The sequence below is a fragment of the Phalacrocorax carbo genome, chromosome 3 (assembly GCF_963921805.1).
Source record: "Phalacrocorax carbo chromosome 3, bPhaCar2.1, whole genome shotgun sequence".
NCBI lineage: Eukaryota > Metazoa > Chordata > Aves > Suliformes > Phalacrocoracidae > Phalacrocorax > Phalacrocorax carbo.
The window spans coordinates 124,687,392-124,715,069 of NC_087515.1; the positions used below are offsets into that span (position 1 = coordinate 124,687,392).

The following is a 27,678-nucleotide window of genomic DNA, read 5'->3' on the forward strand; positions in this document are numbered from 1 at the left end:
ATTTACCCTTAAACGGAACCTGTCGTAATTCTGCAATAAATTGCTCTTACGACACCTCTTCTCCCTGGGAGATGATTTTACTGTGCCGACCGCAGCTTCAGCGGCAATTTTTTGTTTGTGTGTTTGTTTGCTTGCTTTTCGGGCATCCCGCTTTCGTCTTGAGAAATGAAACCCAACATTTGCTCTGTCCTCTGTGCCCGTCTTTGTTCTCTTCCCTGCTAAAGAAGTTAATGCCATAATAACAGGTGTGCTCCTAAGCGGGCTGGGAAGAAAGAAAAGAAAGGAGGGGAAAAGGGGGGAGGTGGGGGGAGGAAGCTTTGAAATCAATTTAATAGTTCATCCTTTTGATAATGTACATTCCTGCTCCCCCCTCCCCGTCCCCACTAATTCAGGACGTGGAAGCAACCTCGGGAGCTGTAAATCTCTTTCTGCTTGTACCCTATACGATGTGGGCGTTGCGCTGCACTCCGAATTGCTCAGGCTATAATTAAAAGTCCATAACGTAAACTATTATATATAAAAAGTAAATGGCCCTTGAATTATTAAGATGTAGCAGGGTTAAACAAACAAACAAAAAAAAAAAAGGGGGGGGGGAAGGAAAGGGGAGGGAGAATTTAAGTTATCCTTAATCGTGTTCATTTATGTCGTGCACTAGATCTTGCAGATGTTGCCAAATTGCCAGATTTTCAAAGGAAGAAATAGAAAGCTTTATCGAATGCGAAGAAGTCTATGTGATATCTATGTTTTATAAGATAACAAAACCAGCATTGCACCCCATATGTTTCACACCTCTTTTTTTATTAGAAGACCATATAATTTGTAAGAATTTCATTTCTTTGTCGATTTGGGGGAATAATAATAACAATAATAATAATAAAAAATCCCTCCTCCCCTAGTGAATTAATATAAATGGAAATAACAGAAACTCCAGTTTGGGATGACATGATTTATGTACGCGCTTCTTTAATATCCAGTCAATTTGAATAGTGATGTTTTTATATCCACAGTCAGTTGAAGATGCCAATAACAGCGGTATGAACTTATTGGACCAGTCTGTCATTAAAAAAGGTATGGATTATTCCAACAAGCTAGACAAACTTTTACTGTGTAGCAATATCTTCATGATATATTTTCACTTTGGGGCAATTAATTCACCCGGGAAGCAGGCATGTACGGCAGCAGGGCGAGGAGTTGATTGGATCGGCAGAGAGAGCGAAGGGGAAAGGAAAGAGATGGGAAAGGAAAAGTTGATTCCCCCCCTCCCCCCTCCTTCGAAGGGTTTAATTACACAAACGCTCTCGAATCGAGCACCTCATGCTCTAACGCCGTTTCCACGGGCCCCCTCCTCCTTTCCCCCCCCCCCGTCCTCGATGGGGACCCCTTGGCTTTTCATGGGGGAAGGGGGTTGATTCCCCTTGGGGCTTAAATGCATTTCCCAGGCGAATCAGACGTGGAAGGAAGAGAAACAAATGCCTGTGGAAAGGCAGCCCCGACCTCCTTCCCCCCTTCCCCCAAGAATCCCCCCTTCCCCGTGCCCATTTTTTAAATCTTCCTACATATGCGCACATGATTTAGTGTAACTGCAGAATCACCCCATACTGTTAAAGGGAATGTGATATTAACAAATGTTTGCAGTCTCTTGTACAGCTGTAAGCAAAATAATTAACTAATTAAACTAATTAAATGTAATTACAATAACTCATTTCGGGCGTATTGCAGCTGCTTAATTTTTTTACATTTCTCTGACAGTCACTCGAAGATGCCTGGCGATTAGTGTTGTGTTATGCTGATAGACATTAAACAGATCACACGCTGCAAATGTAGGGAAAGCTATCTTTAATTATCTAAGGAGTTTCTATTTCTAGATTCAATTTTAAGTACCAGAGATGAGGCTTAGAAATGCCGTCCCTTATGCTTACTATCACCAGCACTTATCTCCAGGACCTTATTATTTGTTAAAGGCGCACAAATGCTTTAATAGAGATGATCTTCTACAATGTAAAGCAAAATAAAGGAAGGGTGTTTATTTAAAATGTGTTCAAGGCAGCATGAGGTCCTTCCGTGTATTTATTGGTTTTTAATTTAAATCCTCGTGTACAGTCTCTCTCTTTCTCTCACATACGGTCAAGTTCTAGTTATTTGAGGGAGGACAGATGAAAACTTGAAGACCATTTGGCTGCATCATTTATGACCAGAGGTTGGAAAGTCGAAGGTGGTTTTGAGAAACAGAAAATTACTTACCTTTAAAAAAAAAAAAAAAAAAGAAGAAAGAAAAAGCAGTTGTTTCTCCTGTTTCTGCTCAGTTTGAGTGCTTAGCAGGGTTTGTGCTCAGGGTCTGTAACCTGATGGCTTCTGGTGGCATTTTTCTCTGTTGGGTTTTTTTTTCCTCTCACTCCCCTCCCCGCCCCTCCCCTCCCTTCCCCACCCCCGCTTGACACCTCATACACGATGCTTCCTCTCGGGTGTATTTGATTAATTGGTGCTTGATTTGTGGTCGAGAGACTTTTTCTAGTGTTGGGCCGTGCTCGCATTTTCCTTTCGCAGAGCATTCTTCTGCTGATCACCCAGCCCAAAATACTCTTTTACCCGCACCCCCCTTCCCCCGTCCCGCCGGTGGTGAGGACGGCAGAGGCATTTAACGTGCATGCTGAGCGGTGCTAAGCTGTGAATGGTAATAATTAGATATATTGGGCAGAGATTTAGGTGTGCTGACTGTGTATGGGCACTGCCACTGCCCCAGGTCGAGCAGCTGCCGCACACGCAGCCCCACATCGGTGGGATTCCTGTTTGCAGCCATCAGAAGATACCCTGGATTTATCCATGATGAACAGGGTACATATGCACTTTGGAAATTAGGTTACTAAAAAAGATCCTGAGATTCTTCTGCAGCTGTTTTAAAGTCACTGTAGGAATATTTTCTTCCTTAGATGTAATGCTGAGCTCTAAAAAAACTTTCCAGCATAAAGGAATATTGTGAGCTCTGTTTCTTTTTGCCCAGCGAGTTTCCTGGGTACGGAGGAAGAGAAATGGGTAATGAACACTAGGTCACGTTTGTGGCAGACAATATTTAATCAGGCCGAGAGAAGGAGCAACACAGAGAGCGTTCAGTATCAATTTCTCTTTGTCCCCTGCAGTTTGTAGCTGTGAGGATGCACTTTGAAGTACAAAAATAAGTTATTCAAACTCTCTGAGTCGTTATTGCAGGCGGATGGTGTAGAGAGGCAGATAGGTATTGATTGATTCTTGTGCAGAGGAACATTCCCCGTGCTACATATTTGCTAGACGAGGATTGGAGGGGGTCAAATTCACCAAACCCTAGTTTGGTGCCTAAAATGCTTTAATTATATTGTAGTGGAAAAAGTATGATGCGGATTCGAAGTCTAAACTTAATTATATCAGCCAGGCTGTAAGTGTTTGTTTCTTTATGGTCTTTCAAGCCTGAAGAGGGAATTAGCTGTCTCTGCATAAAGGATTGCCAAAAATATTAAGGAAATTATATAGGGATTCATACAGGGCTATCGATTTATCTCGCGTATCGATCCCGCACAATAGATTACATATACACAGTCTCTTGTTATGTTTGCTATCTGAGCTTACTTGACATTTCTGAAGTAATTTAGTTAAGAGGAAATGAGTTGTTCCCAGTAGAGAGAGCAAACGAGTGGAGTGAAGGTAGCCAGCGTGATAAATGGCTCTTTCATTTGGAGATCTCCAGAGCTCGTTTAAGGCTAATTTTCTGTATTAGCCCCCTTTGAGCTATTAATGCAATAGGCAGGGACCGTGGCCCCTCGTCTCTTAGCTGCCCCATTAGAGCGAGCATTAAGCTACCAAGGCTGAACTCTACTGTGGTGGTGGTGGTGGCGGTGAAATAATGAAAGGTGCTTTTTAAACTCTCCTAATCTAAAGTGGCAGAGGGTGGTTAATACGATTTGAAGGGGGCTGGTCAATGAACAATCAATAAACTAATAATGAGAAGGATGCGGTACATTAAGAGTCTAAAAATCCAACGAGACATTAAAAAATCATCGTTAACTCCTAGTTCCATTAAGATTTGGGTGGTTGAAGTAGGAGGGAGGGAGCCAGATAGATCATCAAGATGATAATAATCACCAAGAGCATTAATACCAGATTTAACTTGGCTTTAAGAGCTTACCGGCTGCACGTTTTGAGGCCTTTCCCTCGATTTCTGCCGCAATGAAGGGAAGGTTTTCCGTGTGTCAAGAAGAAAAGATCGGGTCCCCTTGTCACCTGCTCATCTGAAATTCGCTTGGCACCGTCTATGGCGAAAGAAGTGGCCCTCTTGCAAAATCTTGCGTGGCCCGACTGCCAAGTTAATTTTTTGTGACTCTGGGGCACAGCCAGTGACCTTAAAATTATCCTGATGTGTTTATTTACTTTCAGCTGTATCTGACGACCGTCTGCACACTCGCATCTGATTTAGCACGAAAGGCCATTTTACCCCTACCGCCCTAATTCATTGTCGCCTTGCAAACACGCTCTATTGTTCATATTATTTTAAAGAGAGGTATGAAAGGAGGTGTCACCATTAAAAAAAAAAAAAGCAAAACTCTTAATAGTGCAGGATAAGATTCCCGCCCACCCCTTCCTGAAGTATCTGGATAAATGATTAACTGAAAACCACTCTGGCCTCAGCTTTTCAGGTGATAGATCTGGGAATCGGAGATGTTGCTTCGCTGCCACTCAGTTTCGTGCTTTTTCATGGATTACCCACTGAACCTTATGATCCACTTGAACTGAATGCAAAACAATCTCGACGGAAGACATTTCACGTTGAAATTTAGCCCCAGCTTTCAGGGGAAAGGGACTGCTGTAGAGGAGAGGGAGGGGGGAAGAGGAGGAGACGAGAGGGACAGGAGGGAAGGGAACATGAACACACACTTTCTGTATTTATTCATCAAAATTAAAATAAGAAGCGGACCTTTCGAGTAAGACGTTGTCCCTAGACATTCTAGGTTTGGCTACGAAGTCAGACCAAATCATCATTAACAGCAAAGTCCTGTTGTAAGGAGCAAAGAACTTTTTACTCTGTTCAGAGTACTTGTTATCAGGTAGATAACAAGATCCGAAGGCTTTTCGGTAGCTGATTAGTAATTAGTTTGTCCATGACATTTGTTGGTAACAAATATAACAAATATTTCCTCTGATTAATTGATTGATTGACTGATTGACTACCATATCACTCACCAGGTTACTGCAGCGATATCCTTAGCTTAGAACCTCGTTACTCAGCTATTTTCAAGACATAATTCTACCCATTAGTTCATTTTTAGTGTTGCTGAAGTGCCCCTTTCCCCCCCATTTTCTCTTGTCCGTGTGCATTTGTGCGCCTTTTCAGGCGTGGGTGGAGAGCCACCCAACAGAGAACCACCACTACTACGAAAAAAAAAAACCTCAACCGAAAAAAAAACCAAACCGTAAGACTTAATGTATGCACAGAAAATTGTAAACATGTAAAGAAGTGAAAGCTTCACGCTGAGTTTCGCCATGCTCCATTTCCCCACCATTTCCTGCTGTCGTTTTAAAGCGATCTCACTCATCTAGAGATCCCGTTTGCAGGAACAGTATGCTTATAATTACTAACAAATCAAGCGGCTACTGTTGCTCTCCCGGTTTATTGATAAGCCGAAGAGAAATGGAAGGGGGAGAAATGACAAAGAGGCTGGAAGTAACCACAGGAGGAGAAAGAGAGAAGAAAGAGGAAGATAAAGAAAGGGATAGAGAAGGAGAAAGGAGAGGAAAAAACCAGAGAGAGAAGGGAGAGAGAAATAAAGAGGAAAAAAAAGAGAAGGCACAGATTTTGGAAGGGGGAATTATGAATTTGTGAACGCTCACGTACACACAGCAAATAGAGTTTGGGAGTGAAAGAAAATCGAATAGTTTCTGCTGGGGATAACAAGAACTAAATGGGATAACGCTGAAGCAGAGGTGGCGGGGACGCTGCGTGTCCCCGTGTGATGTTTTGCATGATTGCAGCAGTTATGGCAATCCCTAAGCAACTGGGAAAGTTGACATCGACTAAAAATACCCCGTGCCTTACAGTTTATTTACATACGGGCAGGGATTTGACACATGCGGCTGCACACACGGATGTGTATATCGCTTTACCCCCGAAGTCCTCCACGTTATATTATCCCTGGTAAAGCCGAGGCTATATCTGGAAAGCTATAGCCGTGGTAGACATATAGATATGATATAGATAGAGATAATTCATTCCACGGCAAACACTTTTTTGAGGGAGCATTAGGTAATTTACAGAAGATATAGAGTCTAGATAGAATACATCTCTCTGAAGCTATGAAATTGCAATAGATATGCTTACACCGCCTGGTAAGCCTCTAAAATGGGTGTAGAGTTATTAGTCTCCAACTGATGGGTGTGTTCATAGGGTCCTTTTTCGGGGAGGCCCTGGTAGGAACAAAAGCTGAGGAGCTCTCAGCATAGCTGGGAAAGGAGCCAGCCTGCTTCCCAAAAGCAATTTGCAAGGGAAAAAAAAAATACTGAGCACGTGAAAATCCATATTTCAAAGGCTGACTAATGTAATGAGTGCTCCAAAAGGCCAAAGCGAGTGGGGCGAGGTACATTTCGGCATTGCACGGGTCCCTCTCTCTTTAGTGACTTTGGACTAAGATCAGATGTTCGTGGAATTGCTGCCTCTTGTTTAATTTCTCAGTTCACTGGACAGTGACCTGATAAACTGGTCACTAAATATAGCCACTGTAAAGGTGTACTCGAGCCACTGAGCCCATGTGTTTGTCCGAAGGAAAAAAAAAATGCCAGTCATGAAAAATGGGTCTGGTGGCACTATTTTAATTTCTCTTTTTAAAAAAAATAATAAAACAACAAAACCCCACCTTTTTCTTGATGCTTCCCTTGAATGACATTGCACAACATTGTACATTAAATAACTGATATAGCTATGTATAACTGGAGAAGAGAGAGAGACTGTTTTTCCAATCTGCCAGTACTACCTCTGATAGCCCAAACGAGTCCCTTCCCATAGACTCAATGGCAAAAATCCTACTAATAGCAACGAAAGCAGGAGCGGGCCCCTAACTCTTTTATAACTGTTCCTGTGCCGTTCTCAAACTATTTGAAACCGCCTTTATGAGCTGCATAAAGTGCCTAACTAAAAATAATAGAGAAATAGGAATCCATTTCACTTTCCGATTCCCTGGAGTAAAGCCACTCAAAATAATTTGTTTATACTGGAGACTATATACAAGGCATATGAAGCAATATGTATATCTAAAATCGACATGCCTTTTGGTTTTTAGCTGTTATAGAGCTTTTATTGTGGGGGTCTGGTCTGGCAGTAGGAAATGATCTGTAATAAAAACAGTGGAACACGGTTGTGTCTATTCCATACACTGAGGTTATAAAATTGGCAATTGCCCAGTAGTTAGCACTTGGTAATATATTAGGATACCCGATCTTATTGTTTAGCAGCTCCAGACGACTTAAATATCCCCTCAACCCTAATGGTTTGATTCTCCAGATATGTTGCAAATAAACAAGGTTTTTATGACTTAACTGACATGTATTATAACTACCTAAATAGCTGGCATATGTGCATAATAGAACCCTATTATTTGCCGAATTGGTTTTGCAATTGATTGAGTGGAAATGGGAGCCTGTGAAGCAGTATCTGCTCCACGAGGGTGTGTAATCAATTAGTCTTCTCCTCTGAAACATGCCCACATGCCCGGCCTCTACCACCAGCAAACCCCCAATTTCGGAGTATATTTTCTATAAGGAAACGCGTGTTGCCGCGGTTCCGAGAGGAAGCAGCAGTAGCAGCTGTCAGCTCTTATTAACTCCTGCATAAAACATACCTTAAGTACGGTTTGTTATCAATTACTTGCAGAAATGAAACAACTGGGAAAATGCAGCGAGGCTCCCTATAAATTAAAGTGATTGGTTGATTGATTAGAGCACCTGCTGTAAATCATAACAGTTACAATTATGAGGGAGCTCTTTAAGTTCATTTGTAAACAAAATTCATGGCACGGGGGAATTGCTCTCATTTTCAGTTTAGCCAATTTTTTGTTGTTGTTGTTGTTTGTTTATTTCTGAGTGTGTCTGGTTGCTATTATAGGAATTTGTTTGTTGTAATCCCCTTGGTTACTCTTAAAATAACCTCACTAGTTTCTCAGAGGAAAGAAATATTTCGGTTTATCGTGGACAGAATAACATGTTTTTTGTTTAGTTTTGCTTTATTGTTCTGTTTTGGTTTATTTCCCCCATAACTGCCTTTAAATATGTGTTACAGTAACTAGATCAGCTTTATTTAGGGGCGGGAGAGTTCCTGCTCCTTCACGGATAGCACAATATGATCAAGGTGGCGAATGCCATGGTTAGACCAGATATTTTTTTTCCCGCTGTTCATTTTTCTGAAGGAAAAGACTCATTTTATTTCATAAACCAGACTTAATAAAAACACAAAGCAATAACAGAGCTGTCTTCTGGTTGCTGTATCCTCCAGCCTTGATACTTATTTAAGACAGCAATTCCCTTCGTGTAGTGAATTTATTCCTGGCTCAGCTTAGCAGTAATGGAAACATTAGCAAAAAAAAGTAAATTTTCCTTTTTTTTTCCCCTCCAGAAAGGCGCTGTCCATTGTACAAAAGGCATCGGGGGGCTCTGGGTGAGACACAGGCTCAAACCCGAAAGTTGCCAGGTGCTTGCCAATATGTATTTTATTTCCCAATGATCAAACCCTGCATAGAGGCTGTACTGCACCACCCTTCTCTCCATCCATCATTCATGGAGCAGTTTCCTAGAGGTTGGGGGAGCAGCACCCTTTAGGTTGCTGGAGGTAGCCAGAGATTCAAAATTCCCTTTCATTTTGCTGTTCTGTGCATGTCAGAGAGACTGTGGCTACCCTGTACTCCTTCGTGGCATGATGGTTTCTCTCTCCCCTCTTCCCCTTCTCTTTCTCCAGTTCCAGTTCCTCCAAAATCTGTTACTTCTTTGATGATGAATAAAGATGGCTTCCTGGGTGGAATTTCAGTCAACACCGGAGAGGTGTTTTGCTCTGTACCTGGCCGCTTGTCTTTGCTTAGTTCAACTTCGAAGTATAAAGTAACTGTGGGAGAAGTTCAAAGACGCCTTTCTCCTCCAGAGTGTCTGAACGCATCCCTCCTAGGAGGAGTACTTAGAAGGTAAGAGGCTGGACCGAGCGCATGAACATGCCCATGTGTGGGCATCAATGCATGCACCAGAAATACTTGGTCAATGGTAAAGGTGATTGCCTTGATCTTACTCTCATAGCATGTGTGCGTAACGTTCAGGGTAAGGTGAAAATATGCTGTATTCAGACATCGAGATGAATGTGTGGAGACTAGAGAAAGATTTGGCCTTGTACATTTTCTATCAAAGCATCCCTAAATGAAGGAATGGAGACAAGTTTTTTCCCTCTGGTACACGCACACACTTTCTATCTTTTCCTTCTCCTCTCACTTCTCTCTTAGCAAATGGACAAAATAAAATGCCCTATGGGCAAGTTGCAGTCAGATGCTGGATGTGTTTCAGGACCTGATGTATTTCTAGGGATTTGCTAGATTAATCCATGAGGCTTCTTCTATATGGCCATAATGATAAGGCAATTAACACGTTGTCACACAGGACCTTATTGAAATTGGCAGGGGATTAATAGGCAACCTGTAAGGCAGGTAAGTACCTGACTAAAGAAAAGCCATCAGCAGATAGCTTTGAAAGTCAGAAACTTAATGCTTCATCTAGAGAACGTTGCCAGAGGAATTACTCACAGTTGGTCTAGAGGCTTTGCTGTTTAACATCTGTGCAAATCGCCCACCAAAGTCCTGGTGGGTTTTGCTGAAGACCTCAAAATAGTTGGCATTACTGATGAGGAAAAAGAAGAGCAAGGGATAACCTGGAGGCCTGGTTGTCACTCTCTCATATCAAGTGAGAGGCTGTGCATTAGGGGTAAACAAGGATTTAAGCTCCAAAGTCATCAGCTGGAAAGCCTAACAGGAGTAAGGCCTGTGTCTTCTTGACAGTGCCTGACGGACTGTGAATTGTCAGTATGACTTGTCCATAAGAAAGGTGAGCTAGGGCTTTATCTCTGGTCAGAACAGGGAAGAAGTCATGCTATGTTGTGGAAAACCAGTTCACTCAAGCCAGTGCAAAGCTGAGAGGGGGTAAGACTTCATTTTCTACATGTGAGGTATACACCAGACTGGATGATAAAGCATAACTCTGAGACAGAAACAAATTCAATTAATTTGGCCCTGAATAAACTTCAGATCGTGTTTAAAAGCTGCTAATCTTAGAGGAGGAAATATCTTGCCAAATCCTGTAGCAGCAATTGGGCAACGTTGCCTCTACGGTGTTTTAAAATGTAGTTGTTGTTTGGGGGTTGTTTTTTTGTTTTGGTTTGGTTTTTTTCTCCATGCAAAAAATTCTGTGATGATGTCAGGGGCTCCAGCTCCGTGTCTGGAGAGGAGGGGTAAAGTCTTGCTACATGCAGTCAGTCACCCAAAAATACACGTGAGAATTAGGATCTCCCAAAATAGATGCTGTTCCACGTGAATGTCTGTAATCAATGTTCAGCTGTGATCCTTGCCAGTGAGAGCAGCAGAGATTTCTACTTACAGATGCTAACCTGCCTGCTCATTCTCTACGACTCCAAATGGAGCAGGGAGAACATCTGAGAGAAGCACTGTAGAAAATATAATTATCAAGGTAAAGAAACATCATTATTGAACTTCAGTGGATTTTTGGAGATGGCCTAAGCCATAATCATTGGCGGCTGCTGACTTCTGTTCCTATCTTGAATGTAAATTTTAGACAAGCTTTTGGTTCAGAGCAGAGGAAATACAGAAAGCTGCTCTCTTGCAGTTGTGCCATCTAGCACTATTTGCTTTGATATAAAATAGAGGGAAGCCAGTCTGGCTTCTCTGTTGTTTCTGGTTTCCTTTCTCTAAGCGTGACTGCTAATTCTTAAACAAATTTTAAGTAGGAACTAAGAGATTTTCGGGATAGACGCTGGTCTGAGGTGCTAAAACTCTCCCTGATTTCGCAGGCGGCAAGATTTCATCCCTGGGGGTTTACATATGTATAGGCGTCCAAACAATAGCTCTGTATTTCCCACCTATAGCTCACTCATCCTTTTATTGTCCTTATCAGTAACCTCCGACAGATATTCAAATCTTCCTTCAGGCAATCAATTCCCTCTGTATAACGCACCCTGCCTTCAGGTGAGCTCTTCCTCTCAGCATCGCCTTTCCGCGCAAGAACACACTCACACCCGCACGAAATGGCTTAATAAATATTTTCCTCCTTTTCTCTTTATCCACAGGCACACACATTCTTCCTTCGAGCCTTTCAGATTCCTTCCTCCCCCACCCCAGTTCTTCCCATTCTGGCTCTTTCCTGGAATAACTGAGGATTTAATTCTCCTCCTCTACCTTTCTGCTTATCTCCTCGCTCCATCTTAATACGAGTTAGTGTCATACAGTAGGAACCCATTTGCTCTCTAGATCAGAACCCTGACCGTTAATTATTGCCACCTGGCGTTATTTGATTTCCCTGGATGAACAGGGAGAAAAGTGGGTTCATCCCCACTCCCACCCCTGGGAGAAATTAAGCAAATCTCAACAAACCCGAGCAGAAATCAACGTACCCAAAGTCCTTAACGTCCAGCGAAAACCCTCCCAGGATCCACTGACTGCACAGACTAAAACGTTTCTTCCAGGAACGCTGCGGGGTTAATCACGATGTTAATTTCTTTGCAATTCTAGAGCCAAATCGAAAAACGGGGGGAGATCTTTGCGAGAAAGGCTAGAAAAAATCGGTTTGAATTTACCAGCCGGCAGGCGTAAGGCCGCAAATGTCACTTTACTCACCTCCCTGGTGGAAGGTAAGCCGAGGGTCGCAGCTCCCTTCACACCCCTGCCTGCTCTGAACTCCTGTCTGACACTGTACGAACAAAAAAAATATATAAAATAAAAAACCAAAACAACTTTCGGGATCAGGTGGGAAAACCTTGCAGAGGTGAAATTCAGGGCGGGTTAGGATGAATACCGGCACGGTTGAAGATCCCATCCCCAAAAATGAAGTCACTGGCTGGAGGGTCATCGATCCCTCTTGGTGGCAAGAATGAGGTTGTGTGTGTGTGTATGTATATGTGCGTGTCTATGTGTGTATATGGGGGTGATTCTGCAGGGCAGTCCCATCGCTATTAATTTCCAGCCTGTGCTCTCCGCCCTCACGCCTGCTCCATCCTCCCGAGCTTATTTATGGCCACTGCAGGACGCTCAGTGAGGAAAAATTATAGAAAATTTATATTTTTTTAAAGAAATCAGATCAATTGAAGAGGCCAGGGCGCGGTTTCCCTTAAGGTGGCTAGACCTGAACAAAGACAAGCTGTTCCTGAGGCAGGAGAGAGGGAAGGGAAGCCTGAAGGTGCACCCGGTTTCAAGTCAAACTAATGTCGTTGTGGTGCTTGGCGTTTCTTTGATTTATCGTTACCGTATTGAAAAGTGAGATTTAGAGCCACTAGGATACGTGCGTGTTTATGCTAAGGGAAGTTGGACCGTCTCCAAAAAACATAACGGGAATAGTATGGATGCGATTATGAATTATATGTATCTGCATTACACATACACACCGAGAGGCGTATAAATAATCCACTTATCTCTTCTGCATATAAGCGTGCATAAACATTTGCGCTAGATATTAACTTTTCAACTCTTTTGATGGAGTTACGGGAGCGATAAGACCTCACCGCGTGCGGGGCTGAAGGCAGGCTCGCAAAAAACGCGGGGGCTGGTAGAAACGAGCTCCTCCTGGTACCCGCCTATGGATTAAGCCGAGCGTGCAAAGCACAGCGGAGGGTGCGGGTGTAGGGTCGCGCTATAGGAGGCGTGAAGCACTGCGGGTGTGACAACTGCGCTTTAGGAGGGGAGGGTGGGGGGGGTGTCGGTGTGGCTGCCCCCCCACTGCGTGTGGGAAAACCGGTGCACGCTGCTCACAGCAAAACCAGCCTCTCCCCGAAGCTGGTTTGAGGTTCAAAAAGCTTGTGAGGTTGTGCGGTGATGCTAAAACGTATGGCAGGTGCGCAGCAAGGTGTGCATGACCCTCCTCCCCTCCCCCGATTTCCTTACAAACCAACAGGCTGCCTTGAGAGAGCTCCCTCCTTTTGGAAAAAGCTGCACCTGCAAGAGATTTATCTTCTTTTCTGCCACCAGCCAGGCTTTAGCGTTGCTGCTCTTGTGTCGCTCCGGCCGGGGTTACCCGGGGGGTGCCCGGGGGGACCCTTCCCGGCGCGGGGTGACGGCGGCGGGGACTCCCCGGGCTCCGCCGGCCGCCCTGGCTTTCATCGGGCGGTTCGGGGATCAGCGAGAAGCCTTGGAAAGCAAAAAGATGACGTTGGAAAGCAACTCCTGATCGTTAAAAATAATGTGGTCCTGGAGTTATTAGACATATCTGTTTTGCGTGTTGGAAATCTTCCCCCCTGGTCCCTCAGGCGGTGCTTTAAAGGGTTTAATGCTTTATTCTAGAGGGGCTGAGCTATAATCTGGTGGAATCCCCCTAGAGTCGGAGTTTTTTTTTTTTCCTCCTCCTCTTTTCCTCCTTTCTGCAGCTACTGTCTTCTTGTGGCATAAAGTACATCAGTAGGAGTTGGATGACACGAACCTCTGGAGGCAAGAAACCTGAAACCAGGCAGGCAGGAAAAGTGACGATTAGAATTAGAATAATAATTATATTTTTTTTCGCAGAAGAGATTGCCATTAGTTGCTATCCATCCACCGGGCAGAGAGGGGTTCCTGTTGCATGATGGTCAGTTAAGAAAGCAAATTAATAATTCCCATCGGACGAAATGCGGTTACCTCCATCATCGTACAGATGTGGCGATAATCGCGATAACGGTGCCAGTGCTCTGGGCGTGTCTCTAAACAAGCGTGTATATAATGTCCCACAAAGAATTAACATTAATATCGACATTAATAGTAACAGTACGTCCACATCTGTAACATTTTGGACGGCGTCCTGGTGTATTGAAGCAGGAATGGTTTCTTTGCTCTAAGGGAAGTTTGGATCCTCCTGTTTTTGGGGATTTAAGTTTCCTTTCGCGGTTTTTTTGGCCCAGTTCATTTGAAAGTGTGTGTGTGTGTATGTGATGTGTGTATGTACATGGGTGTGTACTTTTCCCACAGTTCTGTCAGTCAGTCCCATGGGTAGGTACCACCACAACTGTCTTGCAGCAAAGACAAACCTCATCAGCTGAAAATCTGTCCCATAAAGTTACTTCTACGCCCAAAACAGGGCTTGTGGAGGGAAAAAAACACGTATCTGGAGCCCGTCCCGAAGGTGCAGGGAATGTTATAAGGTTTCTAAACACGGCCCGAGGGAGTCGGTCTGTCCCGGAGGGAGCGGTGGGCGGCAGCCCACGGTGCCCGGCGGGTGGGAGCCAGCCCAGCCCGGGGCCGGCGGTGCCCGGAGGTGTTAATGCCCCTTCTCATCCCCTCCAGGTGAGGCCGTTCATTTAGCTCGGGATTTTGGGTACATCTGCGAAACGGAGTTCCCAGCCAAAGCTGTTTCTGAGTACCTGAACAGACAGCACACGGACCCCAGCGACCTCCACTCCAGGAAAAACATGCTGCTTGCTACAAAGTGAGTGCGAAGTTGGCTCCCCCCGACCCCCGCTTTCTGTCCTCCCCCGAGAAAATCCTCCTCCTCCTTAAACCCTTCCTCTGACCGCCTTTTGAAAGCAGAGTTTCCAGTCCCCAAATTATACCGGCCCCGCGGGGAGGAAGGATGCTCTTATCGCCCCGGGGGCAGGGAGGCCCTGTAGCCTCTGCGTCCCTCCGCAGTGGGGCTGCTGTCCCTACAGAGGATGTAGGCGACTGTCCCCCAGCTACCGTGCATCATTTCCAAGCCACCCCCAGTCCATAAATCTTTATGGAAAGGGGACCAAAAAGAAAATTCGTCTATATTTTGCTTCCACAGCTTGTCTGTCTGTCCATCCTGCTGCTCACACACCCCTGTTTGTCTGATACCAAGTTGCAATGTCTTTTTCATACGGTTTAATATAATAATATTAGAACAGAAAAAAGAAGAAACAAAATAAAACACCCACCACCACGCACTGCTAATGATCCTCGGTTTGGTCCCCCCAGCTCCTCTCTCTCCCCTGGGACTTTCCTGGTGGATGGGCTGTATCAGACGATTTACACTTGGTTGTGCCTCCCAGGCTACTAACTGGGTGCTTCATGGTTTGCTCGGGTCCCCGGCGGTGGGTGCTGTGTGTCTCCACACGTCTCCATCTATCCAGTGAAGAAGGAATTAAAAAAAACCAAAAAAACCCCAAAACAAAGAAAGAAAAAGAAAAAAATATACCAGCCCAAACAGCTCTCATTTATTTCATGCTCTGGGATGTGGCTTGCCTCCGATGACAGTGTAATTTAAAGAAATATATGGAGGGTTGAAAAATCATTTGCTCAAATTTGTCCAGATGTTTTTTAGACGTGATTGGAATTTGATTGCCCTTTTCTGCAGGGTCAGAAGATATTAATGTCCCAGAACTTTAATTGCTCACAGACCCTGCTTTGCTCTTTGAAGATGTAAAATGTTGGACTCATTACTGTTTGTTCTCCAAATTCAAAGTTTCCTCTCTTGCACTTTCTTAATGGATAATACACATAGAAGTAGACCTTTATCTTTCCCCACCCTCCGAAACCTTTAAGCCACTGGGAATTCCAGAGGATGAGAGCTGAATGCCTTTTTTTAAGGGTTTCTTTTTTCCTTCTTTTTTTTTTTTTTTTTTTTTTTTTTTTAAGTTCTGGCCCTTTTTTCTCCAGTCCCTGGATAGGCGTGTGTCTCAAAGAAATTATTCCTTTGGGAACCCCATTGGCTCCCAGGGTTTCTACGTTGCCCGGGCACCTGTTGACTTGAAGGCCTTTTGGACTACAGCAATGCAAAAGAAAGTGGGGTGGGGGGAATTCATTATAAAAATCAAACCTGAATTTTCAAAGGCGTGGGCAAAGAAACAAGAGCCAGATGTCAACTCCGATGTATTAATTCGGATGCCACCCCCCAAAAATAAAAGAGGGAATGCTAGCTTTGCTCCTCATGCAATGACTAAGCCAGCTTGGAGTCCCAAAGTCGTGATCTTTCTTGAGCAGGTGGCCCATCCTGAGCAGTCTCAGAGGAGGCTCTGTTTTGGCTCTTCCCTCCACCATGTCCCTGGGCCACCCGGTAGCGCTCGGTGCATGGTTGTGCTTTCCTCTAGGAACAGCACTGGCGGGAGGGCCAGGCCTCCAGGAAGACGAGGCAGACCCATGGCACATCTCCCTTTCAGCCTGGTTATCTTTCTATCTCCAGACCTGGTGTTATCCTGCAATTGCAGAAACCTCCCTTCCCAAAGAACGTCATCCTGAGCAGGGAGCTGCTGGCTTGCCATGGCCTGTTCCCAAGTGCTGTTGGGGCAAAGGAAAGAGGCAAAAAGGTCCCATCTGAGTCTTGGGACCAGCTTTGGCCTGAATCTGTTCCTTCCTTCAACCTTGCTTGTCTCGGAGACGTGTGCGATGAGCCTAACCTCCGCTTTTCTCTCTCTCTCTTCCTCTCTTTGCCTTTCTCTCTTCCATGCAGGCAACTTTGTAAAGAATTCACAGATCTCTTGGCCCAGGACAGGACGCCCATTGGAAACAGCCGGCCCACCCCTATTTTGGAACCGGGCATTCAGAGCTGCTTGACTCACTTCAGCCTCATCACCCACGGCTTTGGGGCCCCCGCTATCTGCGCTGCCCTCACGGCCCTTCAAAACTACCTGACTGAAGCTCTCAAGGGCATGGACAAGATGTTCTTGAACAACAACACTGCTAACAGGCACACATCTGGCGAAGGACCAGGTAGTAAAACTGGAGACAAGGAAGAGAAACACAGAAAATGAGAGAGAGAGAGAGAGAGGAAAAAAAAAAAGAAAGAAAGGAAAAGAAAAAAGTTAAATAAATAAAAGGAGAAAAGAGAGATAATCTTTTAAAACAAATCCGTCTTAATTTTAGCTTTAAAAATACTGGATTGGGCTTTGGAAGAATTCTATTAGGTAGGACAAAATAATAATAATAATAATAAAATAATAATAATAAAAGAAAGACAATAATTTAAGATCAGAGGAGCACAATGGCGCAAGACCAGTGGTTCAGAGTCTCTTGCCAGGAACATGTGAAGACAACCGCCAGGATTTTTTTTCCCACTTCTGTTCTTTCACATTTTTTAAATAATGATCGGGGGGGGGGAGGGGAATATAATAATAATTAATAATAATAATAAAAGAAAGAAATGAATAACTTATTGGAAGAAATCGGAGAAACATTTTTGGTGTCAGTGCTTTGATTTCTTGAGCTGCACGGTCTGTCTTGCTGTTCTTTTTATTTCCTTCTTTTTTTTTTTTTTTTGTTGAACGACGTCCTGTCTCCACCCCAGCTAAAACGATCTTCCAGAGCATTCCTTTCTGAGCAACCCCATCGCCTCATCCCGCCCCCCAACTCTTCCCACCTCATCTCACCACCCTGGTTCTGTCTAGACTAGGAAGGGAGGGGTGGCGAGCGCGCAGTCCTCTCACGAAGTCATCACCACCAGCCTGTTCAAGCTGCGTTCATGGCAGCGTCTTAACATGAGATGCCATTAGATGGGAAGTTCCAAGCTGTCGTAGCTCAGTCGAATTAGCAAACTCTATTTTTTAAGAACATTTTTTTTCTGTTTTTCCTGGTCTAGACAGACTCTCTGTTTAGATTACCAGCGTTTACAGGTGTGTATGGGTGCGTGCGTGCGTATGTGTGTGCATATGCGTATGCGCACACGTAACTTGATAGGGGTGCGTGTGTAACCGATGTATGTTTGTGTATATATATGTATATATACAAATATATACATGTATATATTTAATATGTGTGTATAACCACACATATTCATGCATGCAAATATACCTTTGTAATTTAGTACTTGCCTCTGATGGTAAAATGCCTTGTCTATAATGGGTTGCAAAATTTGAAAGTAAGGTCTGGTAAAGTGTCCGCACTATCTGATTTCTTAATTTTCTGAGATCTCCTCTTTTTCTCTAGGGAGTTTTATATTCCTAACTATGCCAATGTTTCAGTCCTTAGTTTCCTTGAGTAGTGTGTGTGTGAGATATCTTCCCCCATTTTTAAAGAACTGTTAACAGCAACAAAAATGAGTGATATGAGTATGTAATTCTTTCTCAGGAGTATGCACTATTTTATTTTCTTCTGTTTCCTAAAGCTTTGCCCGCTTGGCTTATGAGCTTCTTCAAAGAGGACTAGAGATCCCTACACAATATATCAGGTACAGAGAAAAAAAATCCACAATTCTGATATTCTGATACTTTTCTTTTTTTTTTTTTTTGCCTTTTTTTTTTTTTGCTTTTTCAAATCAAAGCCAGTTGTTTCCGAATTCTGTAGGTGCACTTCTTTAAAGAAGCTCAAAGGGAATAATTTGAATGAGATAAAAATACAAGTTGAAATCGAGGTGTAATATTGCAAAGAAAATAAGAGCTGTGTTGAATGTCACCACGCTTGCTTGGCACTAGGGTCTTATACCCAGGGAGGAAAGGGTTGCCATGTGAGATGGCTCCTCGTGATGGGAGTGGGGAGGGCTTGCCAGGGAATATCCTGATTTCTGAGCTCAGTCTGAGGAAATCTGTTTCTTTTAGAAAGCTTTAAAAAAAAAATGTCTTGTGACTCTTGCTTTAGAACAAGTCGGTGTGGTAGGGGGGAAAAAACTTCTTAACTCCAATGTTTTTCTTGGTGTTTCGGTGTGTGACAGGATGTCTTATGCATATGATTTGGGGGGGGGGGCAAAGTGGAAGTCTGATTTCTTTCCTTTCCTTTTTTATTTTTAACATACATTTCTTTGTTTTCTATGGTAAAAACAATGCTGAAGTGTAAGGATGTGAATTTCTGTTTGGATTCTGCCGTATTGGGTAATTGCATGTGTTTCTCAGTGGGGTAGGGTTCGTGCACTAACACATCTTTTTGCTTATGTCAGAACAGTTACTGGGTGTGGGTAAAACTCCTGGAGTGGCTGGCAAAACTCCAGTGGGGTCAGTCCTGTTCCGTGTGCCCCCCCCGCCCCCGTTCCATGTTAAAGCTGCAGCACTCAATCCCACCCACCCAAGCAGGCACATCTGAACTCAGAAAAAAGAGGGAGAGACAAAAGAGAAACCTTAGCCTTGTTTTAGTTTCTAGATACCTTTCAAAGTAGATGGTGGGGGAGAAATAATGCAGCAATATTTGCCCCATCCCCCAACAAATTTATCTTAAAACACAGAAAAGCAAATGAGCCTCTTGATCGGCACCCTTAGTGTCCTTGGCTCTCTGAGAAATGGCTACAGCTGAGGGCCTGCTCTGCTTTTCAAACCTTCATGCAGCAAACGAAGGTCTTGGCTCTTGTTCCCTACCTGAGCTGGGTATGTGTGCGGCAATAGAAACCCACGAATCATCCGGCCCCAGGGAGCGCTGGCTCCTCTGGAGCTGCTCCTCATTCGTGTACCTTTGGTCCTTCTGGGGCAGAGCGCCGTGGGGACTCTCACGTGAGAAAAGGGGGAAACCGAGGCAGACAGCCTTCTCCATGGGCTGCTGGGATGAGCTGGAGGTCGTCTTTGACCCTGGCAGTGGGTTTGGTAGTCGGCACACCCTTGCGGTTGTCACCAGAGGTGTGGATCTCTGGGTGACGTAGACCTCATGGATCCCCCACCAGCCTGTTGGGAACCCCTAGATTGAAGAGCAACCCCCAGGCAGCCCCTGGTCCTCCACAGTCCACCCCTTCCCAACCACCCCCAGTTTCAGCAGGCCCCTGGGGAAGGACAGTCCAAGCTCCAGTGCAGGGCATGCCCCAGCAGTGACGTACAGGGAAAGGAAGGGGTGTGTGTGTGTGTATCTGGGGAGGAATGAACGGTGCCACCTGAAAGCACAGCTCCTGATGAGACTATTCTGTTTATTGAAGCCGAGCACAAAGTGTTGGACGTTGCTCTGCCTGCCCTCTGCGAAAAGCCTTTGTGAGGAGCCCACGGGCCCAGCCCTCCAGCAATCACCCAGTGGGGCTCCTGGGTGTGGGGAAACCCCAAGTCAGTTCTCAGTCTTCCACCTGCCCAGCTGCGCGTGCAGGGACAGGGGGACCTGCTCCCTCCTACCCCAGAGCTTCCAGCTTGAAGGCTTTGGGGGGATGTTGGGGATGGTCCTTCCTTCTCTTTGGGGAGATGTTGGGGATGCTCCTTTTAACTCCAGAAAACACTGTCCCACCACCACTGTGAGTTAATGAGGAGAGGGAACCGCTTGCAACTTCTTGGGGAAAGACCTGCACACGCATGTGCACGTGCGCACGCAGGTGTGAGGGCCTGATCCTGCTGCCGCTGCTGCAATCTCCCCTAGGCACAGGTTTGGTCACCTGGATCAGGACCTAAACCTTGAGAAGGTTGAGGGAAGGGTTTCAGTTGACTACTGGCAACTTTGGATCTGCCTCTCATGCCTTCTACCTGGAAGAGACAGACTGCAAATGCCAGGCTATGCTTCGCTCAGGCAAAATAAAGCCAAATTAAAATTCCCATTGATTTCAGTGGGATGCCCCCCTTTGCTCCCCAAAGGATGGAGACAAAATCCACGAGGTTTCTGATTTAAATGCAAACAGGGATAAAACATGGCACAGGAGTATGTCCTTATCTTCTTCCCCCTAGCCAAGTGCTGGTCCCAGAGGGAAATATCCATTGCTCGGTGGCTCCTATCAGTGCTGAGGGCTGAGGTCCCCCCAAAACTAAACTCGGCTTCCCGCTGGAAGGCATTTTCCTGCTTCCCTGTACTTTCCCGGCCCGACTACTTGTGTTGGCGGGGCACCTCAGACGTTTATCTGATAATTGAGTTATTAAAAGATTTGGTTTCCTCGGGATCATAAATCAATAAACAGGAGGATTAACACGGCAGCTTTGCTTTTTAACTCAAGGGAAAAGTTTGAGGAGAGACCGTGAAAAGTTTGTTTTCAAACCAAACAGGTGGGTTGCTGTAAATTTTATTTCATTCTTAGTCTCGGGTTTGTTTTTTTTTTTTAAATAACAATTCTCTATTTTCCATTGGAAAGAGCTTTGTTTTCCTACGCTCCCTGACTTTTTTTTCTCTCCCCTGGTTGTTATTCACACAAGGTGTGAAGGAAACAAGAAGCCAATTTTATGGGAATCCTTTTACAACCCGATGATTTCTTTAAAATCGGGTCGTGTCTTGTCCCACCTAATAGAAATTCTCTGTGAGAAGCTGTTTCAAGTCCCTTTGCATCCCAGACCAACCTCCCCCAAAGTCCCCAGATTTGCATTTGGGGCTGGGAGGGAGGGGGCGGAGGATGGTTTTAAGACCTTTAGCTGTGCCCAAAGGGCTTATTCCCTTCCCCTGCTCATCTCTTTCTGACCGGTTTATCACAGAGACCTGTTCGGCTCTGTTTTAATACGTTTCTCGGAGAATTTGGTGCTCGTTTCAGCTGCCGCAAGCATTGCCAGATCGATCCGGCCAACCGCCCCCTCCCCTCCGGCTTCCCTGTGTGAGAGAGACCGTAGGCTTTTTACAAATAGTATATTTTCTTATACAAAGGGAAAAAGTGAAAGAAAATATCCCCAAACACACTGGCAAAACGCCTGAACATTTCGAGAGAGACGAAGCATTGTGTGCCAGCGAGAAATAAAGAAAAAAAAAAGCAAAACAAAATAACCCCAAACAAACGCAAAGCTCTGAAAAAGCGAATGAGAAACTGGAAAGAAAAAAAATAATTCTCCTTTTATGCCCCAAAAGATCCCTTTCACCTCCTCTTCTTGAAAAATCTGACCATGCAGTGAGAAATATCAGTTTATCGACTCTTCCTGAGAAGAAATGCGGAGAGGCATTCAGTATTGAGTTTGTATATATTTATTTATGCTTAATTTAACGGGAATGTGTAAATATGGCGAGCAAGTAGTTTTTGGGTTATTTATCTGTGAATCTATACCTCTGTGAATGGGTGGGGGAATTTAAAAACAAAAAGTTAAAAAGGAAAAAAAAAAACAAAAAAGAATAAAAAACAAAACCAACAAAAAAAATCCCGCTTGACTAGATAGTATCCTATCGGAATCTTTTCTGTTCTTTATAGACAAGCTGTTATGGTAATGGGTAGAAATTGGTTTCTTGTCCAGTGATGACCTGATTTACATAAATAATAAGAATAAGAATAAAAAAAAAAGAGATTGTTGTGTTTTGTTGTATTTTCCTCTTCAGTTTTTTTGAATGTTGGTGCTGCTTCAATTCTGCAGACGGATTTACTTATAACGCCAAGAAGTCTTTATTTTCCCAATCTAGGCTTTGGGGAAATTCAGGACATGTCTCTAATTAAAAAAAAAAAAAGACAATAAATATTGCTTCTCAGAAATGTTGGTATTTTATTTCTGTTTGACTCAAAAGTGTCCATATTTTTACCACTCTTACCTCTTCATTCTAAGCAGACCTATAATAAACCTCATGTCATGTTAACGTGAGCTTTCGTTTCATTTTGCTTCTACCAGCTGAATTAGGAGTAAACCTGCTTTTTCTTTCCAAAGTATTAGCCACGAAAAGAAAATGTTATGTACGCCTTCAATATCAGGAAACATTCCCCCACCCCGGTGTGTTACTGTTCCTGTACATTCCACTTATGTGTACGTGGGTGTGAGTGTGTGTATGTGTGTGTGTATATATATATACACTCTTATATACAGATCGGGAGTGGTGTTGGTATTCACGACGCGGGATTATTTTCTACCTTTAGGTCTATAGTTGCAGCACCAGTAATTAGCAAAAGGAAATATTCAAACCAAAACAACTTCTCCCTCCCCTCCGTTCCCACCTCGGCTTTATTTAGGTTCGTAATCGACACTCCTCAAGAAGAGCTGAGGGGAGATCCTGATCCCCGGGGGTGACTCGGAGCCACTCCGGAGTCACTCGGGGTTTACCCTGCGGTTGGGTGGAGGAGGAGGGGGGCAGATTAGGCCCTCAGGATTTTTTTTTTCCCCCGAGTTATTCTAGAAAGCACGATTTTTTTTTTTTTGCCTGTAAATCAGAGGCTGGAAAGGACTGACAATTTAACCCTCCGCACAGTCGTCCTGAAAACAAACACACACGTGTGCTCAAACAGGGAGCCCTGGGGGTGGAAACGGGTGTAAAGTATCGCTTTTACTGCGGTGAACTATTTTACTTAAATACCCGCTCTGAAGGCTTGTCTGGGTTGGGTTTTATCTGTTGGTTTTTAGAAAGAGCGGTAATTTAAGAGGGCAGAGATGCAGGAGCTGTAACAGGCGGTGGATCGGTTTTTGCAACTTTATATTTCTCTCGGAAAGGGGTGGGGGAATAAAAATAAACCCATCCCCACCTCCATCTCCCAAACTACCTCCCTTCTCCCTCTCCTTCCAGCTTGGACTACAGGAGCCGACTCAGCTGATCGCCCAAGGTGTTCAAAATAAATCACCATCATCACCATCATCATCATCATCATCATAATAAAAAAAACAACAACCAACATCGCAAACGACGACCCCAAAGTCTGTTTTATGGGGAAGCTTTCGAGGCTCGGCTGCCTCGGCTCCAGCCAGGCTTGGCCTCAGCCGCGACCTACTTTCTCTCCGTGGTGTGATGGCAAAAACGCCGGGAGCAATTTTGGGGGGCCCGGGATGGAGGGGGGGGAGCAGGAGCGCCCGGGGTCCGAGCAAGGGGGAAAACAAAACGAGGTGGGGGGAGAGCAGCGGAGCTGCGAGCGAAGGAGACAAGGGAATTCTCTCCCCGACCCCTCGCCCGTCTCCTCCTTTTTTACCGGGGCTTTGCAGGGCGAGGGGTGGGGACCCCCCAACCATCCCCTCCCCGAGCCCTTCGGCCCCGCTGCGGGCAGGTGTGGGGTGGGGGATGCCGGCGGGCTGGGAGCGCTGGGAACACCAGCGACACTGGAGCTGATTTCCAAAAGCCAGACTACATGCCATGCTTTTTTAGTTTGTTTTGTTTTCTTTTGTTTTAATCGCACCGACGATATTATTTTTAGTAGAGCATATGTTTTGCATGAAACCTTCCAAAACAGCTCTCGCAATTCCCAGCGGAATCTGTTTGGGGGGACGTGGGGGGAATCAGGAAGTTTCTCTGTTGCCCAAGAACTGAGCAACAGTTATGTAAAAAGGGGATTTAAAAAAAAAAATGCACCAGGGAAACTCTTTTATAACTCAGCGCTTGTGGAACCCAAGAGCTCCCTTTAAAATGGGACCCGACGCGACGAGGAAGGGCTCGCCCCGAGTTTCCCAGGTTCCCGGCGACAGTCTCAAGGTTGCAAATTCTAATCACATATGTGCATGTATTTATAATAAAGTGCGGTTGGCCGCTCCGGGAGGCTGCCGGTGTGCCCTGCCTCCCCCGGGCCGGGCTCTCCCCCCGCTCCCCCCGGCTTCCAGCCGGCCGTGCTCGGGGTGGGCTCCGCGCTGGCGGGGCTGGAAACGCAGTGTCAGGAAAGCAGAAATATTCCTGCTGATCTCCTCTGCTCTGCTGCGTTTTCCCAAAGGTCTTCAACAAGCCAAGATCAGATTCTCTCTTTCTCTCTCTCTTTCTCTCTCTCCCCTCCCTCCCTCCCTCCCTCCCTCCCTCCCTCCCTCCCTCCCTTCCTCCCTCCCTCCCTCCCTCCCTCCCTTCCTCCCTCCCTCCCTTCCTCCCTCCCTCCCTTCCTTCCTCCCTTCCTTCCTTCCTTCCTTCCTTCCTTCCTTCCTTCCTTCCTTCCTTCCTTCCTTCCTTCCTTCCTTCCTTCCTTCCTTCCTTCCTTCCTTCCTTCCTTCCTTCCTTCCTTCCTTCCTTCCTTCCTTCCTTCCTTCCTTCCTTCCTTCCTTCCTTCCTTCCTTCCTTCCTTCCTTCCTTCCTTCCTTCCTTCCTTCCTTCCTTCCTTCCTTCCTTCCTTCCTCCCTTCCTCCCTTCCTCCCTTCCTCCCTCCCTCCCTTCCTCCCTTCCTCCCTCCCTCCCTTCCTCCCTCCCTCCCTTCCTCCCTTCCTCCCTCCCTCCCTTCCTCCCTTCCTTCCTCCCTCCCTCCCTCCCTTCCTCCCTTCCTTCCTCCCTTCCTTCCCTTCTTCCCTTCCTTCCTTCCTTCCCTCGTTCTCCCTCTCTTTCTGTCTCCCCTTTTCTCTCTCTCTCTTTCTTATCTCCTAGATTCTCCCCCCCAGCTAAGGTTAAAAATAAATGAATAACAGCAGTAACCCAGCTCATCAAAACTTCCCCTCCCCACCGGTCTGATGTTATAATCTGCTTTCCCAGTCATGACCAGCGGGGACCTTCTCGCCGTCGCTCCTGCCTTGCCCCAGTCTCTTTCTTAAACTCTAGGTAGTTCTAGTTTCCATTACAAAACTTCACCTTGATTTATATAGCCATAAACATCATTTTTGTCTTTCATCCCTTTGGGGTGAACTCCTTTCTTTTCTTTTTTTTTTTTTCTCTCTTCTTACTTTTTTATTTTTGTCTTTGCCCTCCCCACCTGCATGGTATGGCCCACATTTATACGAGACCTCATAAATAACATCTGGTGTCCCTATGATGGAACTAGTCGAACGTCTTAAATAATCCCCAGCACCAATATATTCACTGAATTCCTTTGTTTTCTCTGTCTCTCTCGTAAACAGGCATCCACACACATTTTTTCCCCGGAGCTGGACGTGTGTCTGTGTACGCGCACAGCTGTACCAGGACATCGCGTTACATGTCGTGTCACAACCGCGCGTGGCTCCGCGCCGCCGTGCGCAGCCGCTCCCCTCGCACACCGCTGCTGGCTTTTACGAGTTAAAAGAAAAAAAAAACAACCCCAAACCCCCAACACTTCTCGGTTTTGCCTTCGGAAATAAGCCCTCGCAAGAGCTTCCAGCCGATGCGAAGGGCCGGTCCTCCCCGTTGCTCCCCCGTCCCCACCCCCACCCCGGGCAGGGCTTTGCTTGCCGCACATCCCCCGGACCCCGGGGTCCCGCAGCCGGGCCCGATCCGGCGCCCCGGGCCAGGGGAGGGAGGGCTGCCCTCATTTCCCTTCCAGCAAGTCGCTCCTCTGCCTCTGAACGCTTTCGGGGAGGGGGCGAGGGGTGGTGGTGGTGGGGAATGGAAAGGAAACCTCTGTGGATTTACGAGTTAAGAGTGTCTCTATACTCTGTCCTTAAAATGAAGACGAAAAACCCCAGAATCTCAAGCAATTACGAAATGACCGCAATTAGTTCGGAGCTTCCTCCAAACAACACTAAAATGACAGGAGTGTGTGTGTTTGCGTGTGCATTTCTGCCCCCCTCCCCAGTTTTCAGACACAATAATCCTTTTACCCCCTCCCCTCGGATCTGCCCCGGCCGGGGCAAATGGAAAAATTTCCTACAATCAGAAAAAAAGAAAAAAAAAAAAAGAAAAAAAAGAGCTGGGTTTAGCACTTGGCAAGGTGTTTCTAAAGCAAAGGCAAACACCCTCCTGAGCGCTACCCGGTGCAGTGTGACCCCCCGGTTCCCGGCGTGGGGAGGTGCTGTGCCGGTGGTTATTAGTGCTATTAAATAAAGAGTGGCGTGAGCGGAATAGCCGTCAGCTCCCGGCAACACGCGAGGACGATGCTTTCCTCCTGTCGAAAGGAACATTTCCTTTAAAGCAGAAACGTTTCGTTCTCGCCGGGTGATAAATTAGCGCGTGTTGAGATTTACAAGGAGCATTGGGTACAATTGCAATTACATCCATAGTTTTTACTCGCTTAAAACGCCGGGATGGATGAAATGCGGGTGGACATTTCTCTCCCTTGTAAAAATCCATTAAAGTACCAGGGGGGGATCTTTTGCCTCATGAAACCAGCGCTAACACCAGTTTATCTCGCTCTTGGTGCACAGCGCATCACCTGACAGTCTTTGCTCCTGCAAAACTCTCGGTGACTAAACCGAAAGCTGTCGTTGCCTGCAAAGCCAGCTCTGCAGCCCTTCCTAAAAATTGTGAGTTAAGCCCCGGTCTCCCCTAGACTCCGATGCGGCTTTATTTCAGCGCAAAGCGGATCCTAGTTTGGCTGGGGAAAAAAAAGGGAGCCTGTTTCCAGCTCTGTTTCGAAAACCACAGTACAATAACTGGTAACAATGGGAAGGGGTGGCGGTGGAAGAACTGCAAAGGGGGCTAGGAAGCGTTTTTGGATCAATGCTTTCCACGGAACTAGGCTGGACTTAAAAAAAATCTATTTAAAATTGGAATAACACGAGCAGGAAGGAACCAGGTGAAATATTTTCAAACGAAAAGTTCTGAATTTTTATATTAACGTTTGGCGGCCAACGTGGGAGACGGTTTTGTTTGATGAGTAAAATCAACACCGGCTTTAACCTGCCCCAGAGAGCCGCCTGGTCGTCCTTACACTCACAAAACACTCTGCAGATGAGTGAAGAAGGCTGAGAAAGTGAAGGAGACTTGTCGTTAAAGCCCTGCAGCCTTGCTTTCCTGGGCCCTTGCCACTGCAGCCGGAGCCGGAGGCTTTCCCTGCGCCCGGCAGCTGCCGCGGCAGGACGGGGGCGATGGCCGAGGCGTAGCAGGGACCTCCTTCTCCCTTACGCTTCAAAGGTTTCTTTAAACTTTAACTTAGGAGTGACATGAGACGAGCGAAAGTAACTCAGCCCCAACCTGTAAA

At 45.6% G+C, this 27,678-nt stretch overlaps 1 protein-coding gene across 2 annotated transcripts in view; it reads left to right on the top strand.

The window, feature by feature from the left end:
- TFAP2B (transcription factor AP-2 beta) overlaps positions 1-22,718 on the top strand; it is a 33,392-nt gene extending 10,674 nt beyond the window's left edge. For both annotated transcript variants that reach the window (XM_064448227.1, XM_064448226.1), the window contains 5 exons: positions 1,008-1,068; positions 8,963-9,182; positions 11,784-11,902; positions 14,517-14,658; positions 16,636-22,718. In XM_064448227.1, the coding sequence (XP_064304297.1) occupies positions 1,008-1,068; positions 8,963-9,182; positions 11,784-11,902; positions 14,517-14,658; positions 16,636-16,936 (843 nt within the window). In that variant the 3' untranslated portion in view covers positions 16,937-22,718. The remainder of the gene's footprint in view (positions 1-1,007; positions 1,069-8,962; positions 9,183-11,783; positions 11,903-14,516; positions 14,659-16,635) is intronic.
- Positions 22,719-27,678: the final 4,960 nt, after the last annotated feature.